The 19,784-nt window shown below is 43.2% G+C and overlaps 1 protein-coding gene across 2 annotated transcripts in view; it reads left to right on the top strand.

The window, feature by feature from the left end:
- LOC148840150 (gamma-aminobutyric acid receptor subunit rho-2) overlaps positions 1–19,357 on the top strand; it is a 32,378-nt gene extending 13,021 nt beyond the window's left edge. Inside the window, exons 3-9 of one of the 2 annotated variants that reach the window (XM_088938885.1) lie at positions 2,698–2,765; positions 8,563–8,786; positions 11,132–11,214; positions 11,973–12,113; positions 14,648–14,800; positions 16,145–16,341; positions 17,167–19,357. In XM_088938885.1, the coding sequence (XP_088795011.1) occupies positions 2,698–2,765; positions 8,563–8,786; positions 11,132–11,214; positions 11,973–12,113; positions 14,648–14,800; positions 16,145–16,341; positions 17,167–17,472 (1,172 nt within the window). In that variant the 3' untranslated portion in view covers positions 17,473–19,357. The remainder of the gene's footprint in view (positions 1–2,697; positions 2,766–8,562; positions 8,787–11,131; positions 11,215–11,972; positions 12,114–14,647; positions 14,801–16,144; positions 16,342–17,166) is intronic. The other variant, XM_088938876.1, reaches the window with a different exon arrangement.
- The last annotated feature ends 427 nt before the right edge of the window (positions 19,358–19,784 follow it).

Here is a 19,784-nt window from a genome sequence, read left to right as displayed (position 1 = left end):
TAATTGACCTGCACTGCAGGGAGAGTACAGTATATAGACCACAGGGTTCATGGATGACATTAAAGCTGGATTCACATTCGTAGCAGAAAATTTCAAAAACAGAGACAGAGGGTGTAAATGCACCTGATATGTGAAGCCTATAAAATATATTAACGTGTCCTGGACACTGTACATGGTAGCATGTGAAAGTGGAACTACTTGGCAAGCACATGTGCCTAACTGCGTTAGAAATTTAGTAGGTTGACACCTGAAAAAGTTTCAATAACCAAAACTTTATTTCTTCTTTCTACTTTCATTGATGGAATTAACCTGTACTTGTACATGTGTTTTATCACATCATCACTTTCCATAAGTGCTTATTCATCCATTCCTCAAATTCCCTAAGCATGCCCAGGATGGGAGACCAAATCCTCATTCTCACACTGTGTACAGTCTCAGGCCGTACATCAGCATGTAGAGGAGTAACATAACATTATCCATCCATCCTTTTTTAACCATTTTGTCCAGTACAAGTCACAGGGGAGCTGGAGCCTATCCTGGCAAGCAATGGGCACGTGGCAGGATACACCCTGGATGGGATGCCAGTCCATTGCAGGGCAGATACACACAGACACAAATACACACACACACTCACATTGGGGTAATTGTTCCCAGGAGCCAAATAACTTACCAGTATATCTGGAAACCGGAGCACCTGAAGGAACCCCACACAAACACAAGGAGAGCGTGCAAACTCCACACAGAGAGCACTCCTGAAGGAACCCCACACAAGCATGAGGAGAGTGTGCAAACTCCACCCGGACAGCACTCCTGAAGGAACCCCACACAAACACGAGGAGAGCGTGCAAACTCCACCCGGACAGTGCTCCTGAAGGAACCCCACACAAACACGAGGAGAGCATGCAAACTCCACCCAGACAGCGCTCCTGAAGAAACCCCACACAAACACAAGGAGAGCATGCAAACTCCACCCGGACAGCACTCCTGAAGGAACCCCACACAAGCACAAGGAGAGCATTCAAGCTCCACGTGGACAGCACTCCTGAAGGAACACCACACAAACACGAGGAGAGCGTGCAAACTCCATGCAGACAGCACTCCTGAAGGAACCCCACACAAACACCAGGAGGGACGAGCCCGGAACGGCTCCAGCAGAAGCCCAAGCCACCTCAACCGGCTCCTCCCGCTCCGGAGGAGCAGCGTCTCTGCTCCGAGGCTCTCCTGGAGTGCCGAGCTCCTCACCCCGTCACGGAGAGTCAGCCCGGCGGCCCTGCGGAGAAACCTCATTCCTGCCACTTGTATCCGCGATCTCGTTCTTTCGGTCGTTACCCACAGCTCATGACCATAGGTGAGGACAGAGACGTAGATCGACCAGTAAACCGAAAAAAATCTCGCCAGATATTCATTTGTATCCGTTTTTGACAGTGCATTGTAAGACTGAACACGAATTGTCCCTCTGTTTATATATTGTATATATCAGTGTCGTTAAATTAAAAAGCTTGAATTAAATTGCCCCTTGCCAATTGGTAGAAATGACCCTTTTCTGAAGGTGTTAGCGGATTTTGTAATAGAAGACTACAGGTATGCAACATCCAGTAGTTGTTGTTGGAAATGGTTCTGTGTAGACGTTCATGAACAGATATTTACTTGATAAAACAAATATGATATTGCTTTAATGTAGTAGTTCTTATGAGCTATGGTGCTTTTTCTCATGCAAATGTACAGTATGTGTGTAGACTAACCAAGGTCTAAAAAGAACACCCTTATCTCATGTAATCCCTCTGCATTACATGATGTACAGTTGAGTGATGTAAAGTGGTTCAACTCAAATTCTTACTTAAATCTATGCTGCCTGAATGCTGTATTACTTCATATGTGTTCTAGAGCAGAATAGAAAATTGATATGTGCTCTTTGCAAGGATTGTAAAGAAATCAAGAGCTGTAGCATTCTTAAACACAGCTGTGAAATATGAACATGCAAAGGTGGAAAACAGAGTAATCCATGATGCTGCAGCCTGTACAAAGACAGTGCCTTACCTTGGAGGACAGTGATGCCGAAAAACTTCTGTCCCTGGGCAGGGGTTGCCTGGGACATGTGCAAGGGCTTTTCTCATATCTACAAAGAGCTTGAACCTTATCTTGACACACTGTTTCACTCTCTGAACTGCACCACATGTCTTCCAATTAAACAGTGAATTGCAAAGCAGGGGACACAAGTGTTAACTATGTGGAATGCATTTAAAACGAAGAGCAAGAGGCATTTCGTTACACAAAGGCTTACAGAAGTTTAGAACAAGATACCCATGTTATTAAAGTCGATTAAGACCTTGTCAACACATAGTCTAAGGCAACTGGAGATAAATGCTCATTAAAATAGATATGTTTGTGCACACTATGTGCATACATGTAGGTTTTAAGACAGGATTTGAAAGTGCTGATTGACCTGCAAAATCTTAAATGAGCAGGAGATCATTCCACTGTCTTGGAGATTTGTCTTCAAGTATAGGGAGCTGAAAAAAAAATCAGAGATTTTGAATCTTATTCTGAAATCCACAGTGACCCAGTGAGAAGAAGCTAAAACACATGCATTTTAGTTTTCATTTTTGCTCCTGAGCTAGCTATGCTGATGCTGATGCTCATTGTCACATCTTGAAACCCACGTGTAAAAGTATCTGATTTCTGACATTTCATTTGTAGGCCCTGCAATTCCAGTTGGAGTGGATGTGCAAGTTGAAAGCCTGGACAGTATTTCAGAAGTAGACATGGTAAGAACATCAAGATTTATGATCGTGCATTTCATTTGTAAACACAAAAACGCAATAGCACAGAATCAAGAGACACCTCTGTTTAAAAAACAACAACAAAGATTTGAGGGGTAAGATGCTCCTGTGTTAGTGTTCAAAATCCAGAACCCAAGAGGTCCTGCAATGCAGCCTTTGTAGTTATGTAAATGAGCAACATTCTTAAACAGAAGCTCAGGAGGTCCATTTGTAACCTTTCACTTCCACTCTCATACATATATATATGTATTTTGCCTGCTGAGCGACCCTTTGCAAACATCTTTTCTAGCACCTCCTTCTCCACTCCATCTTCACCCTTGCAGCTGCCCCCCTGGTTCATTCCTTGTAACCTTGTAAGTGAGGTGGGGGGGGGGTTCTGTCATCCTTGACCTTATAGCCAGGGTTGTCATTTCCTTAGCCAGGCAATTTAACACCAATCACTAAATTACTACATCCTAATAGCTCCATGTAAACAGTTGTATAAATATGCAGCATTAATTAGCTTGAACATATATTGAACTATGGTTAACTCATCATATCTGGGGTGGTCTTTTACTGGAATGAGAAGGCTCATGAAGGACATTAATTGATTTTTGAACTGTGGTTAGCCAGGTCTTCTTCACATACTAATAATTCCTTGCATTTATGTGTGCATTTTACAGTATTTACCTGCCTTTGTAAAGATCCCAAAGCACTTTTTATTTAAAAGTATAGACTAAAGGGTGTCTAATAGGAGCACACTTAATCCCTCTGGACTAGGAGAACACCTGAAGTTTTGCACTCACCCACCAGTGCACAGCAGGCACTGCACAGCAGATCAGGTAGAGAAGTGAGAAATTACTATCACCTATTACACCAATAGGGGGACATTTTAGGGACGTCAGACTGTACAGCTGAGTGAAAGTTATCCACCTAACACCCAGAGTGAACACCCATGGACTTTTTAGAGACCAAGTAATCAGGAATTCAGTTATAATCATCTCATCCAAAGGACAGTACGTCCTACAGCACAGTGTCCTGGTGCGTCGTACTTGTTTTCAGGTAGTCTGGTCTAGGGGGGGGTTGGCATGTTATTGCATTCCTGCCTCGCAGTTCTGGGGACACAGTGCTGAGGACACTGTGCTTCAGGAGGCATGGTGGACATCACACACCCATCATCATTCACAGGGCTCCAGTCAAAACCATCAGAACCTTCAGGTTCCACAGCCTCCAGATCTCTGAGAGGCTGAGCTGGTCAGAGAACACTGCTCCCATCCTCACTAAAGCCCACCAGCACCTTCACTTAAGACAGTTAAGGAAGTGGGGGATGAGCAAGGCAACACTCACCAATTTTTACCGTAATACCATTGCGAGTGTGCTGACCGGTGGTATTATGGTGTGGTTAGGTGGATTCACAGTACAGGACAGAAAAGCCATACAGAGGGTTGTGAGGTCCGCGCAGAAAATCACTGGGACCGAGCTACCCTCCATTGACCGGATATATCTCGACTGCTGCCACAACTGGGCTCGAGCTATACTTTGGGACCCAATTCACCCTGGCCACGACCCGTTTTCACCCCTGGGTTCTGGTAGGAGGTATCGCAGTATCAGAACACTGACGAATAGATTCAAGAACAGTTTTTTCCCTCAAGCAGTCCGCATCTTAAACAGCTCAAATTAGCACCTGCACTTTAAGGTACGGCACTGTTTGCACTATGTCCTGTCTTGGCTGCACTATAATGTCTATTGTCTAAATTTATTGTCCATGTCTGTTTGTCATTTGTGCCTATTTTTTTTCTCTAATGTTACTGGGCACAGCTGAACGAGTAAGCATTCCAACACACTTGTTGTATATGGCAGATAAAGAAATCTTGAATCTTGGGGCCCTGGGTTCAATTCCCGGGGCCCTACAGTAACTGTGTGGAGTTTGGATGTTCTCCCTGTGCTTGCATGGGTTTCCTCCGGGCGCTCCGGTTTCCTCCCACAGTCCAAAGACATGCTGGTGGGTTAAGTGTGTTCTGGGAAGATTGGCCCTGGTGTGAGTGTGGGCCTGTCCCAGGTTGTATCCCGCCTTGCTCCTGTTGCTTGCAGGGATAGGCTCCAGCTCCCCTGCAAGCCTGGACTGGATAATACAGTTTATAAGGTGGATGGGTGGTTTAGAGGAAGGACTGACAGCTACTGATCCAAAGTGTGAACTGTCTTGGGAATTTAGTGCTAGTTCTGCTGCTATTCATCATGGACTTCACCAGCAGACCCTCGGCACTACAGTTTCAGTTCATGTAACTCAGTGACTATAGAAAGACTATGAATTGCAAGCTTTATGTAATTGTACCACATGAGAATAAATCTTTGGATCCATCAGCGAGCTACTGCTGTATATTAATACAGATACTTTAGTAAGAAAAAGAAATTTGTGTCAGATCACAAGCGAACAGTAGGTATAAGTGACTGTCAGGTCATCATAACTGTGTTCCGTTCAATGTTTAAAGAGAAGGCAGAAACCCATGTACAGTACATGATTCTGCAGTTTCATATGAGAAACAGACTAACATACATTGGGAAAGCTGTGTTATTTCTACTTTGTACAGAAACAGAGAAAACGACACACATTTAACCCAGGAATGCTCACGGACACTGTGTTATACTTCAGGTATATAAAAGACAGTACACATGCTCCTGTATATTTTTTTTTTACAAAAATAATAATATTATAATATTCTTCTGTTGTTAAAGTCAATGCAAATTTGAATAGGACAATACTGCTGCATATATAATACAAGATATTAATATAGAAGGCAATATTGTTCACAAATTAATTATTATGTTTAAACGCAATACTATCTTGTATAAACGCAAGAAGTTTCTCATTTAAACGTAGTACCATCTTGAGCTAACGCAATATGTTTCTTGTTTAAATGCAATACTATCTCTTATAAACACAATAAGTTTCTTATTTAAATACAATACTACCTTGTTTAAATGCAAACATTTTTCTTTTCTCCATGGCACTAATAAGCTTCCAGATGAATGTTTTTAAGATCGATCTCACAATATTAACAAATATGGTGTACACTACTTTAAAAGCCCTTTTTGAAATGAGAATGTAACTATCATAACACTGTTCTAAAACTTAAACTTACATGCAGTATGAGTAGATCAGTACTGTAAATGATAAAGCACGCAGTGTTCATTCAGGTAGATTAAGGGCTCGTTGATTGTGGTTCAGTGAGTCACATTCCCATGCCAAGCTCAACTACAGCCATCAGGGCTGTAAAATGACTGCAGGGTTCTGCTAAACATTCAGAGCCCTGATTGAAACCATTTAAATTAATTCACAGGTACATTATATAGTTAATGATATAAAAAAGAAATGCAACTCTCAGATCTAATGTATTTAATCAATTATTTAAAAAACAGATAAAAAATGTACACTTCCAAGAAAGAATTAAGAACCTTATCTATTCGTTATTTAAAATGTAAATAATATGTATATGCCCAAATAACCACTGCTATACATCCTATCTGTTGCATTTTCAGTATTTAGTTTTGTATGTTTTGCAGATAATACAATAAAGCAACAGAAGACAATGTTGAGGAAAAAGCTGCCGCTAAGAAGGTTCATGAGAAAAATCATTTGTCAACACAAATATTTTCAGAAAGCTGACTTTTGCAACTGTGAAGAAGGAGAACTTTTTAAAAAATTGTTAATAATAGCAATGAATGTGTAAAAAACCATAAGGTCATTTTATTAATAGATCATCATGCCAATGTGTCGCAAAGTTAATTTAATTCTTAAATTGAATAAAATTCCATGTTTATGAGAGGGGAGTGTCACCACTGTTTATTATCTGGTCATGAGAGTTAGAAACTGCTGGGGTCAGAGTAGAGGAGTGGTCTTTGTGCTCATGACTGTGAAGTTGTGGGTTCTAGTCTCCACTCTGGTCCAGCTGTTGCCCCTTGAGGGAGGTGTTTAACCCCAGTTGCTCCTCTCCTCCCAGCTCTGCTGTGATCTGCCATCCTGGTCAGGGGGAAGTCATGTCCTCTCTCAGTCACTGAACACCCCCAAAACCATGATGAGCTCTGGCCCACTCAGCCACTCTGACTCAGATACGGAAATCCCCTTCTTTCCCCAGGGTTTCAGTGGACCAAAACCATCTTCAAATAGTATTGCATTAGCAGGGCCTTCAGTCTTCTGGGGTGACTGATTCCCCACTCAGGCAGTTGTGCATAAAAAGCGTGATATTTACCGATTGTCATCGAAGTCTTATTTTAAATAGTGTAATGTTGTCAGTATGCTATAATTGCCTTTTTTATTTTTCAAGAGCATTTTAAACATTTGTTTTTATTATTTTATTATCTGTTATTGCTAACAATAACAGAGTACAATAGATTTATAAATATCATACATAATAAAGAAGAAGTTTAGTCTGGATTGTCACCACTAGCAAGCAACATCAGTTCAGCAGTTTGCCCTTAGCTGGTAGTTAGAGGCTACTTTTAACACCTGTCCTGTCTTGAGGTGTCCTTGGATGATGTAGCCCTGCTGTCTTCAGCCTCATCAGTGCGTGTTTTAACTGTGATGAGGATGCTACAGGTGGGATTTTTAAAAAGCAGAATTAATGCGTGTTATTATGTGTACTGTACAGCCATGTATAGCAAGGGCTCCTGTTTGTGTCATCCAGCACAGAAGATGTGAAGAAACCTTCTAACAGGGGTGACACCCTGGAATTAGATGTGTCTGAGGAGGTTTGAATAATCAAGACAGGTGGTATTAGGCTCAACCCACTTGGGGCGAGGAGGGTGGGACCCCCCAGTAGAGAGAGGAGATCACCTGCAAAGGTGGAGCTGGGCTGCTTGAGGTGAGGTGGGAGCAGAGGGCTCAGTGTGTGACATGTATACCGTACATGTCTCATGAGAAATAACGCCAGGGAAGATTATGATTCAGAGCAGCTGGGCAAAAGTGAGTTGGTCGTCATCCAGATCTAATTTCGTTACAAAACTATGTTTGTTACTTCAGATACAAAATGTGCCCAGCGGACAGCACGTCACCTATGCCAGACTGTATGTGTATATGGTTTATGAGTCAGAAAGAGATGCAGTTAATTTAGAATTTCAACCAACATGCATTAACAACTCCATCCGTCCAGTTTCAATACATTTTGTGATTAACAAGTATTTGCTGAATTCTACTGCAGCTGTCATTGTACAGTGTGTTTGACATTCTAACATTGCTTTATAATAGTCCCATCTTTAAACTGCCCGAATATTTTCATGTATATTACACATCATTGTCATGAGTTCCTTCTTCTGCTTTCTCTGCCTATATTCACGTCACACCTGTTGTTTTCTAAAGGAGAAAACAATGCATTGAAATTTCATGGCATCATACACACACCTTAAATTTAACAGTTTAAGGTTCCAACACAATTTAGAGTTTAAACAAATTTTTAAAGGGTCTGGATTTAGAACATTGATCTTTCATTTACAAAACAGTGCCAAAGATATTGTTTAACTACATGTAAAGCTCTCCAGATTTCTTATTACTTTCCACGGTATATTTTGGAGTGCATTGCTTGGTGAGATACAGTTAAGATGTTTTCCAATCTTAACTTCTCTCACGCTTCCCCTCCCTTGCTGTGAATAGTTGAAGTAAAGTTGCAGTTTCATTTTAGGACAACGTAAGGAAATGAGCAATGAAATAACAGCCGTCCCGCGGTCATTTTTCATGTTTCTCCGTTTTTGTAGAAGGGCCCAAAGTTTCCGTGCTGGGTGAAATACCTTGATCTCTTTTCCTCCAATGTAGGACTTCACCATGACCCTGTACCTCAGGCATTACTGGAAAGACGAGCGCCTGTCTTTCCCCAGCACCACTAACAAAAGCATGACCTTCGACGGCCGACTGGTGAAGAAAATCTGGGTTCCTGATGTGTTTTTTGTCCACTCCAAGAGGTCCTTCATCCATGACACCACCACAGACAACATCATGCTGAGGGTGTTTCCCGACGGTCATGTGCTGTACAGCTTGAGGTGAGAAAGGCTGTTTCTCCGTGAAGTTTGCACTCCCGTTCCTAGTGTCTGGATGAAACATCCTGTGCACTCATGAGAGCACAAGAGAGGTCAAAAACATCTAGCAAATTTGGTAGTTAGTCTCTAATTGATTCAAGGATCTCATTATGGCCAGCAGCTATATCACCCTGCAGCTCACCACTGCCAGCCCACTGAAGCTCAGCAGGTGTGAGCCTGGTCAGTACCTGGATGGGAGACCTCCAGGGAAGAGAGCTAAGGTTGCTGCTGGAAGAGGTGTTAGTGGGGCCAGCAGGGAGCGCTCACCCTGCGGTCCGTGGGGGTCCTAATGCCCCAGTATAGTGACAGGGACACTATACTGTAAACGGGCGCCGTCCTTTGGATGAGACGTAAAACCGAGCTCCTGACTCTCTGTGGTCATTAAAAATCCCAGGGTGTTTCTCGAAAATAGTAGGAGTGTTATCCCGGCGTCCTGGCCAAATTTCCCATTGGCCTTTACCAATCATGGCCTCCTAATAATCCCCATCTCTGAACTGGCTTCATTACTCTGCTCTCCTCCCCACTGATAGCTGGTGTGTGGTGGGTGTTCTGGCGCACTATGGCTGCCGTCGCATCATCCAGGTGGGGCTGCACACTGGTGGTGGTGGAGGGGATCCCCATTACCTGTAAAGCGCTTTGAGTGGAGTGTCCAGAAAAGTACTATATAAGTGTAAGCGATTATTATTATAATTATTAATCTCATTTGAGAGAAGCCACAGTATAAGCCTCAGCCACATGGCTGGCAAGGCTGTCCCATACTCCCACTATCCTTTGTGTAAAGAAGTGCCTCCTATTCTTGTGTCTTCCAGTTCGTGTTATAATAGTTCTCTGTTATAATAATTGCACCCCCCTCTAAAAACATACAATTCAGGATTTCTTGCTAAAGACTCCATAATGCCCCAACTGCTTTCACAATCCTGGGTCATGCAGTGTGAAAATTACTGGATGCAGAAGTGAACCTCTTATTAAACTTGGGATAGGCTATGGCTGTGTTTCATCACATTTTGTAAGGAGGTCAGCAGGATGTCTACACATTTTGAAATGCACCAGACAGAAGAAAACAAAGCTGAACTATGTCTCCATCAGAGAAAAACACCAGAGGCTTGGTGATGACACTGAGTTTGTATATTTCTTTGTACCAATATCGGGCAGGGCCTCTTTTTTAAATAATTGAAAGAGATTATAGATCTCTTTGACCTTTCAAGGACATGCATCCAGCATGAAAAGACTTTGACGTCACTATTGGCAAATCTGTCCTAGTTTGTTTTTGTTCTGGATTGTGAATCCAGTCAACATGAAACGTGATCACGGATTAAATCAAATTTGCTGAAAAAGTAGAAATGAACTATAATTGAACTGAAAACTTTTCACATTTAATAAAATGCAATTGAAAATGTTTAATCATAAAATAGGTAATGTTGAATCCAGCCGCCAAAACTGTATTAATGTGTATTTTAAAATATTTTACTATTTGTTAATGAATATACCCATTGCTTTTTTCTAAAATTTACTCTGACATTAAATTTCTGACATTATTTAAAAAAACTTTGAAAAAGCTTGAAATCAGTTTGGAAATAACTTTTAGATTACAAATGATGGTCAGACAGTGGCCTGAGCCATTGTGAGCAGAATTGTTTATCAGTCAAGAAGCAAACTTACAGAAAGGCCATGTAGATTTAAGCAACCTTGAAACACCACGTTTTGTAAGTGTATAATACTGACAGAAGGTGATAATTATTGTTACTAAGTTGGCTAGCACTCTGCCTTTTAGGTCTGTCTGAGTGTCTTTAATTTAAATCCTTCCATCCATTATCAGGAAACATCTTATTCCTGGCAAGAGCAGATTCCTGCAGAACTCAACAAAGACTCTCCGAGAAGCAGTGGGCACAAAGGTGGATTACAGTCCTTACCACACAATCACACTTAGGGATTTATGGCACATCAGATAACTGAATCTGGCTTTATTGTGATGAGCAGTGGTGATTTCTCAGCATGGGCCCCCAAGGATGAATCAAGAAATGTCTGAATCGTCTTTATTGCCGATGGAACTAACGAAGGCAGCAGCAAAATGAATTGATGTTTACAGGAACATTTTGACTGCTTATGTAGACGAAATTGCTTCTTTATTTACAGTATGTGGAAGGTTTTCCTCATACAGCGTGGCAATGACCCAAAACATACAGATAAAGCAACCAAGGAGTTCTCCGGCAGGGAAAAGAGGATAATCTCAGTTTAGCCGTATCAGTCTCCAGACTGTGGTGTGGTGTGATACCTAATAGTCTGTCTGCTATGTGGTTTATTTTCGTCAGGGTCACTGTAACAGCTGCCTGTAACATGGACTTCAGTCGTTTCCCTCTGGACTCACAAACCTGCTCATTAGAACTGGAGAGCTGTGAGTATCACTTATTTACCAGCTATAATTTCATAGACAGACCGGCAGACAGATAACACACAGTTGTGAAGCATGCTCACTTATCTTTAAACTGGGCTAGCTGAGAGATAGATTTAATGGTGGCTGTAACGAATAGGGGTGGAGAAATGGTACCTGTCGTGACTTGTACATGTTATCAGGTTTTAATCTGAAACTGTGAACACAATTTACATGCTCCCAGCTGACGTTTTTAACATTTTTTTTCTCTCTCAAATTCGGCTTCAGAAAATAGAAATGTAACAATAAGAGGCCCTGGCTGATATTGTTAATTTATAAATGTATCTATGAGAAAGAGTAATCATTTTTGAATATCAGGTAGTACATTAAATTTGTAGTTAATTAAATGGTTTTTAATTTACATTACATTACTGTGGTATACTGGTACTGAGGTTAATACTTGTCAACTTATTAAAACGAAATTCATACAACATAGTGGCAATATGGACAATACAGTATGTAGTAATGTTAGTGCTCCAGACTCAAATATGCATGTTTATGTGTGTTCCTGGGTGTGACACTACTGTTCTCCATTGACTTAGTCTAGTTAATAAGCATTAGGAAGTGTAGAGTAAATGTGTTTTACTGTATTGGAGATATGGAAGAGAATTCAAGAGAACAGAAATGTAGGACTTACATCGACAATTCAATCTAACAGACATGACCCAAGTAGAATGTATGAGGAAACCGAGATGGTCTGATTGCTTGAATTCTTTCTCCAGATGCCTATACTGATGAGGATCTGATGCTGTACTGGAAAAATGGAGACGAGTCATTAAAAACAGATGAGAAGATATCTCTGTCCCAGTTCCTCATACAGAAGTTTCACACTACCTCCAGGCTTGCGTTCTATAGCAGCACAGGTATAATAGTCCGTGGATGGTGTCCAGACCTACAATGTAGCACTGGAAAAATTTAAATTGTTTTTAAAGAAATCTGTGGCAGGTTTCATTTTTAGAAATTGATCTCCTTAAAGTCTGGCATGAATACACCCATATACCCCCTTTGCAGCCTACGCATGCTGACGCAGCTACCCACGTGAATATACCCATGACACCTTTAAACTAAGCCATGAATTTCAGAGTGGTCTCAACTTCTCTTCATGAAACTCCTCTTCACAGCTTCATCACACCCTTCTCCCCTTACTCACAGACTCGGAGCAGAGCTGTCTCGGACAAATGTTTCTCATGGGAAGAATCAGTGCAAAACCCATCTCTCAGTCATTCCTGTTTGGCCAGAACCACTCTACCGCGTTCTGTACCTTAACGGTGGTCTGACACAGCAGAAACCAAGCCTGCCACGATTTCGGAGCCTATTTCCACACCGTGTGGTTCCCCTAACTCAGAGCACTCATGTCCTCAATATTAATATAAATATAAAACACTGAGTAGAAGCATAACTCAGAGCACCAGGCTCTTCAGCCTGTTTATGGGAGCTCTGGGCTGGTGTATTTAAACACACCGATAGTTGCCAGTCAGTTGCATCGACATCACGCTGCCATCTGAGCCAGCTTGCCCTCCGACTTACTCTTGGCATACAGCTGCCCGCGCCTGTACTTTTCACCTCCAGGCTGCATTAACTAACAGATAACGTGGAGATAACCGTTTGTGTGCCGCCAGTCTGCAATATTAAAATAAACAAAGAGCATTCATACAATATACACAGCTGCTGGCACATCTTCCTCATGCCCAGTCTCACAGTCACTCTCACCCTGGAGCTACTGGGATAACTTGTGTTCTGCCAGCCCGTGCTCCGCACCACGGCCAGAGGCAGCAACTGGTCAGACCCTTGAATCACTCTGGACTTTCCGTGTAGAGGTGAGGGACTTCCTGTCACACCACAGCTCTCTGGACTTCATTCACTAACTCACTAAACTTCACACACATACTGTAAGTAAACATCCACTTCACTTAGACAGACCTGTTCTCTCTCACTCCCAGATCAGGCTGTCTCTTTATATACCCCAGTACCCTCTGGGATTGCAGGCACAAGCATTACAGTAACTCACATAAGGCCACTAAACTTACACGTAGATTGCTTAACTCCTCAGTCATACAGGTGTGACAAGCAGCTCAGAAGCTTAGCAGCTGTTCCTTTGGCATGCCTCCAGAACAGGCTGTTACTGAAGTCTTGTGCACAGATCTCCACCAGGTTCCCAGCTCTCACTCATTCCCCTTCCGGGAAAAGAACAGTGCAGCTCTCTCATTCCCCTTCCCGGAAAAGAACAGTGCAGCTCTCTCATTCCCCTTCCCGGAAAAGAACAGTGCAGCTCTCTCATTCCCCTTCCTGGAAAAGAACAGTGCAGCTCTCACTCATTCCCCTTCCCGGAAAAGAACAGTGCAGCTCTCTCATTCCCCTTCCTGGAAAAGAACAGTGCAGCTCTCGCTCACTCCCCTTCCCGGAAAAGAACAGTGCAGCTCTCGCTCATTCCCCTTCCGGGAAAAGAACAGTGCAGCTCTCTCATTCCCCTTCCCGGAAAAGAACAGTGCAGCTCTCTCATTCCCCTTCCCGGAAAAGAACAGTGCAGCTCTCGCTCATTCCCCTTCCGGGAAAAGAACAGTGCAGCTCTCTCATTCCCCTTCCTGGAAAAGAACAGTGCAGCTCTCACTCATTCCCCTTCCGGGAAAAGAACAGTGCAGCTCTCACTCATTCCCCTTCCGGGGTAAGAACACTACAACACTCACTCCCCTTGCAGGGAAGGAAGACTGCTGCCTACTTTGCTTACCGGCTTCCTGTATTACTCAACTACACACGGAGCCGCCAGCCTTTTGCTGTATACCTGGCTGCTCCTGGTCCTGCTGCCCTTACTGCTGTGCTTCCACATGTGCCAGGCGAACACAACAACACTACAGCCGGACAACATGCGGCTCAGGAGGAACATTCTCCTGCCTCTTTTCTGTGTCCCGCCGGCTCTCTGTCTGAAGGGAGGCCGGTGGCTCGTATAAGTACACTTGTAGCTCACCAAATCACTGACAATCTACAGACTGCAGGCTCTCAAGACACAAGCGGCCAGAAAGGAGGCTCCTGCGTGACCTTACAGAGGACGTTTATCGACTCATCGTTGTGTTATTGCAGAATTCTCAGTATTCTTTCCTGTTACTGTTCTATAACGAACTTCTTACACGGTAAATATTCCAGAGTACGATGCCCTTAGGAAAACTCCAGATAATGGTGCTTTATTTGAACAAAATCTCATTCGACAAAATGAAGTGTATTGCAGTTATTACAAGTGTATTCCAAAAAGTGTAATAAATCATTTCAATGTTTATGAAATGTTTTGATATTCTTCTCTCTGACATTTTCTCTCTATGATACAGTTAGCAGATTGGTCTCGCAATCATTGTTTTGGGAAGTAATGCGAGACCTGTAATTGTGTGTTTTGTGGTTTCCCTCTCAGGCTGGTATAACAGGCTGTACATCAACTTCACTCTGCGGCGCCACATCTTCTTCTTCCTGCTCCAGACCTACTTCCCGGCCACTCTGATGGTCATGCTGTCCTGGGTGTCCTTCTGGATCGACCGCAGGGCCGTACCAGCTCGAGTTTCATTGGGTGAGAAGGTCACACATCACCACGATGAGTTTCGTTGTAGGGACCCTGAACGGGCCAAATCGCTGCAGAAACCTATTATGTAGCAATATTAGTTCATGCTACCCATCACGGGAGGTCAGATGACAAGAACCTTTCATTCAATATTTCATTCTATATGCTAACTTCCAGCCTACAATCTGTCATTACCAGTATTGTGCTACTTGGCACTACAGAGCGAGGATGGACAAATTACAAACAGCATTATTTCATATTTTAATCCTACTGCATATTTGCTGCTCAGATGTATTCTATTCCTTTCCTCTTTTGTTATAAATGCTCTGTCTCGTATTGTTTCACTTTATATGTAAAGTTCTGTATAATGTTTGGTAGCATAGCGGTGGTTAGCGTTGCTGCCTTGCAGTGCTGGGGCCCTGGTTTCAGTTCCAGACTAGGTAACTGGAGTCCAGACATGGGCGTGCTCTCCCCATGTTTCCTTGGGTTTCCTCCCAAAGGACAAAGACATGCTAGTGGGTTAAGGTTCTTCTGGGAAATCCGGACCTGCTGTGACTGTGTGCGTGTTGTCTGTGTTGATGTTTGTGTGTGTGTGCCCTGTGATAGACTTGTGTCTTGTCCAGGATGAACCCTGCCTTGGGCCTGCTGTTTGCAGTGACCCAGAAATGGAGAATCTGTAGAAAAAAGTGGATAAATTGTAGAAAATGGATGGATGCAGAATTTTACATCCTAAATATTTTTTACCACACTACTTGATGTAGTTTTTGTTCTTAACACCTTTTTTGCATTTCTCTTGTGCTCCTGATCTGCATCATTGCAGAAGAACGTACGCCGAGCCCAGAAAGTGAACATTTCACGAGCACAAGCAGTTTTCACTTGTCTGACAAAACACAGAACTCCTTTCATTCTCCCATCACTGAGTGAACTTACCATAGTAGTGCCTGAGAGGAAAACTAAAAAGGATTCGCTTCGTACACAATAAACGTAACTGGAATATGTCAGTGTTTTACAGGATGTTGTGTTGTGTGATGTGGACGATGAGTTTCAAAGTAGGATTACTCTCTTAATACGCTTACCTTTTCTCAAGACACACAGCCATAATACAATTATAGAAATCAAGTGGGGAGCTGCCTCAGCATGCATAGGCTGCAAAGGAACAAGTAAAGGGTTATTCCACGCTGAAAAGAGAAGAAAAGAAACAACGTTTCGGCTGTGGAGCCTTTTCTTCTCTTTTCAGCTGGGAATAAACCTTTACTTGTTCCATTATAGAAATTATAGTCATCTTTCATAACCAGGCAGCAGCTGGAGCCCCGAGGCCCCGTGTTAACGAGGGTGCGCTCTGGCTGTGTGCAGGTATCACCACGGTGCTCACCATGTCCACCATCATCACCGGAGTCAACGCCTCCATGCCCAGGGTCTCCTACATCAAGGCGGTGGACATCTACCTCTGGGTCAGCTTCGTCTTCGTGTTCCTGTCGGTGCTGGAGTACGCCGCCGTCAACTACCTGACCACTGTGCAGGAGAGGAAGGAGAGAAAGCTCCGAGAAAAAGTGAGAATACTGGGAGGTTGCAACACGAGACTGTTACGGCCACCATCATATGGATTCCGTCTGGATGTCAGACCTAATCCTGGTGGTGTGCAGAAGTGATACAGTCAGCGTTTGCTCCATCCGTTTCAAACTGTTTTATCAGCATAGGTCAGGCAGGAGGAGGTAGGTGCTGAAGTAATGTCAAAACAGTAACTAACAACTCAATTCTAGATTACAGATCTGAATAGTGTGTAGACATCCTGCATAAAAGACTGTAGAATAACTGCCTCACCCCTGGTACCGCTTTTTGGTATATTGTCAGGCAAAGGTACAGATTTCAAAACATAAAAAAGGAACTTGTCCGATACTGAATTTGTTTCCATTTCTTCAGGACTTGCCCTACTCATGTTTAAAGGCCAAACCCATGTACAATATACTGAGGGGAAAAAAAAACACAAAAAAATCGGAAACATTTAAAAAAACATGGAAAAGAGTGAACACAAAACTCAGCGTACATAGAGTCAAAATGTCAGCCTCACAATGAGATCACTTTATTGGCCATCTACAGAGGAATTTGTCTTTCTCACATACCCCAGCTTGCTCTCCATTAGTCACACAGACAGGGAGAGAAGCTTGGGGTCAGAGCGCAGGGTCAGCCATTTATACAGCACCCCTGGAGTGGCTGGGGTGAAGGGCCTCACTCAGGGGCCCAACGGAGTAGGAGTCCTCTGCCGGCCGCGGCATATGAACCGACAACCTTCCAGCCACAGGCACAGATCCTGAGCCACAGAGCCACCGCACTGCCAGGATGGGTCACAGCCGCTGTGTCTTCCCTCTCTCCCACAGTCCCTGCCCTGTACCTGCGGGATGTCCCACACCCGCACCATGATGCTCGATGGGACCTACAGCGAGGCCGACGCCAACAGCCTGGCGGGCTACACCAGGACCGCCGTGGCGCCCGAGGAGCCGGAGAAGCAGGAGCGCATGGTGGTCCACCTGTCCATGAGCAGCGACTCCACGGCGGCCAAGAAGAAGGGGATCAGGGGACTGCGGATCATGCAGAACACGCACGCCATCGACAAGTACTCCAGGATGATTTTCCCTGGCGCCTACATTTTTTTTAACTTGATATACTGGTCCGTCTACTGCTGATCTTCCAGGGCGGGATGCCGCCGGACGTCTGTTTCCAGCTGGCACCGCGGCGCCAGCAGGATCTTGACGAGGGAGGGAGGGCAGACCGCCGCGCGCGCTCCAGACCGGCGGGCGATGGGGTGTTTTTTTTTGTCTGGCATGTTCCGTCTTGAAAGTCAAAGATTTCTCGTACCCCCGGCTTTTAACCGACTCCAGCTTCATCACAATCCTCGTTACTTACCGTATCTGCCGTGCGACCTTCAAAAAAAACATTGTGCTTCAACAAGTAAGATATCCCAGCTGCCAGACAAGGGAACTGCTGAGACTGATGGAGATGGATACAAGAATAAATTAACGATGCCAGATAAATCCCAGCTGTTGAAGAGGCTGCCCACTCCTATCGACACAAGACTGAAATAATAATATTTAAAGATTTTTTCAGATGTGATTGCAAAATTTCCACAATGGTTTTAAGCAGTTTTGCCATGTGTTTACAGCTACAACTGGAACACATTTAGGAACAAGTAAAGGTTTATTCCCTGCTGAAAAGAGAAGAACAGAAACAACATTTCGGCTGTGGAGCCTTCTTCGGGTGTGATGAGTTATGAGTCAAAATCTGGGTGAGCCCCACCTGAGTTTGTTTGACAAGTTAAAATTTCTTTATATACTGTATATATATGTGTGTATGTACACATGTGTATATATTTGTTTAATATACACATATACATTCCTCTATTTTCTAACTGCTTCTTTCAGTTCAGGGTTGCTCAGGGCCAGAGACTATCCTGGAAAGCAACTGGCACAAGGCAGAGACGCCAGTCCATCACAGGGCACACACACTCATACCAGGCCCAGTGTTCCCAGAAACCAGTTTAGCTTCCAATAGGTTTTTGGACTGTGGGAGAAAACCAGACCACCAGGAGGAAACCCACATGAACACAGGGAGAAAATACCAACTCTACACAGAGGTTAGCACCCCAGCTCAGGAACTGAACCCTGAGCTCCAGGATTACAAGGCAGTGATGGTATCAGCTGCGCCATGAAATAGAGCTGACATCGAAGGTATTTCTGAAGGGAGGAAAATCTTTCATTCTGGTAGCACACTAGTAGGCTCACAAGCTATTATAATTTACCTGCTCAAAGGGAGGATGATGGGTGTATACTATAAAACTTTATGCGCGTTCCATTATTGTTTATATTATTAAAAACACAACACATCAGGATCTACATAGTAAAACTGGATAGAAAACAACACTAAAAATATTCTAAATACATCTATGGATAATAAACAGCTTTGCCTCAATTACTTTTCTTGAAGATTAACATTCAGGCTGTCGCTGTTTTTAAATGGTTTCACTCACTCACTGTATTCTGAAGAATATGGCTCATGAATATTAAACATGATCATGGTTTAATGAAATTCCCCATGCCTGTGCCACACACCCCTTCAGGGATCGCACCGGGTGTTTGTGAGCGCTTCCCTGACTGCAGTTTTATTTTCCCATTATGAGTCTGAAGACAAGTCTAACAAATCCATGAAGAAGCCTCAGGCAGCTGAGCCAATCCATGAGATGTAAGACCAATGCAATAAAATAGAGAGAAAAACAAACCAAGCTGGTTTTAGGTGCTTCAATAAACAAAAGAAAACTCCTACAATCTGTGAGGAGAATATGGTCTTCAAGCCTTAAACGGTAATTCAAAGTAAAAGGAGTCTGCTGTCACAATTTTGACCTACCAACAGCAGCAATGTGGCTATGAGGTTCATTAAGTCTTTATTTTATAAAAGTAACTTGCAGAAAATGTACTCGCTACAATTGCAAATACTGTACATCACTGGAACCGTTGATAGGATTGATATTGTTAGTGATTAAAGTAATACAGTATCCTGAAAAAGAATGAAAATACACAATCAGGCACTGCTGGGATAAATTGTGATACTACTTGTGCAGTACTTTTGTTGTCTTCTGTATCCACAGACCTTGTGGTGTACACGCTCTTGTCCATATTGTTTTCAGTTTCCCCATAATGTACATACTGTATACTGTAGGCTGCCCTCCAGTGTTGAGAAATAACCTAGGCACTAAGATCAGAAACTCCCTTCCAAAAACTTGCGGTCAAGGCGTGAAGTGATAAACCTTTAAAAAAAAAAAAGACATGTATCTTCAGTTTAAATATCCAAGCTATAACATCGGGGAAGTAGTGACTTCGCCTGCACGCCGTTCCATTGCCTTCCAGCCTGTGTTATCAGAAACACACCACAGATCCCCACTCTAATTCACTTCAGACTTCAAAGTGTGACTCGAATGCCATTTGTGATGAGATCCTTCAAAACA

The sequence above is a fragment of the Atractosteus spatula genome, chromosome 2 (assembly GCF_055471065.1).
Source record: "Atractosteus spatula isolate fAtrSpa1 chromosome 2, fAtrSpa1.hap1, whole genome shotgun sequence".
Taxonomy (NCBI): domain Eukaryota; kingdom Metazoa; phylum Chordata; class Actinopteri; order Semionotiformes; family Lepisosteidae; genus Atractosteus; species Atractosteus spatula.
The sequence above is the reverse complement of the archived record's forward strand: the minus strand, read 5'-3'. Positions and strand labels throughout refer to the sequence as shown.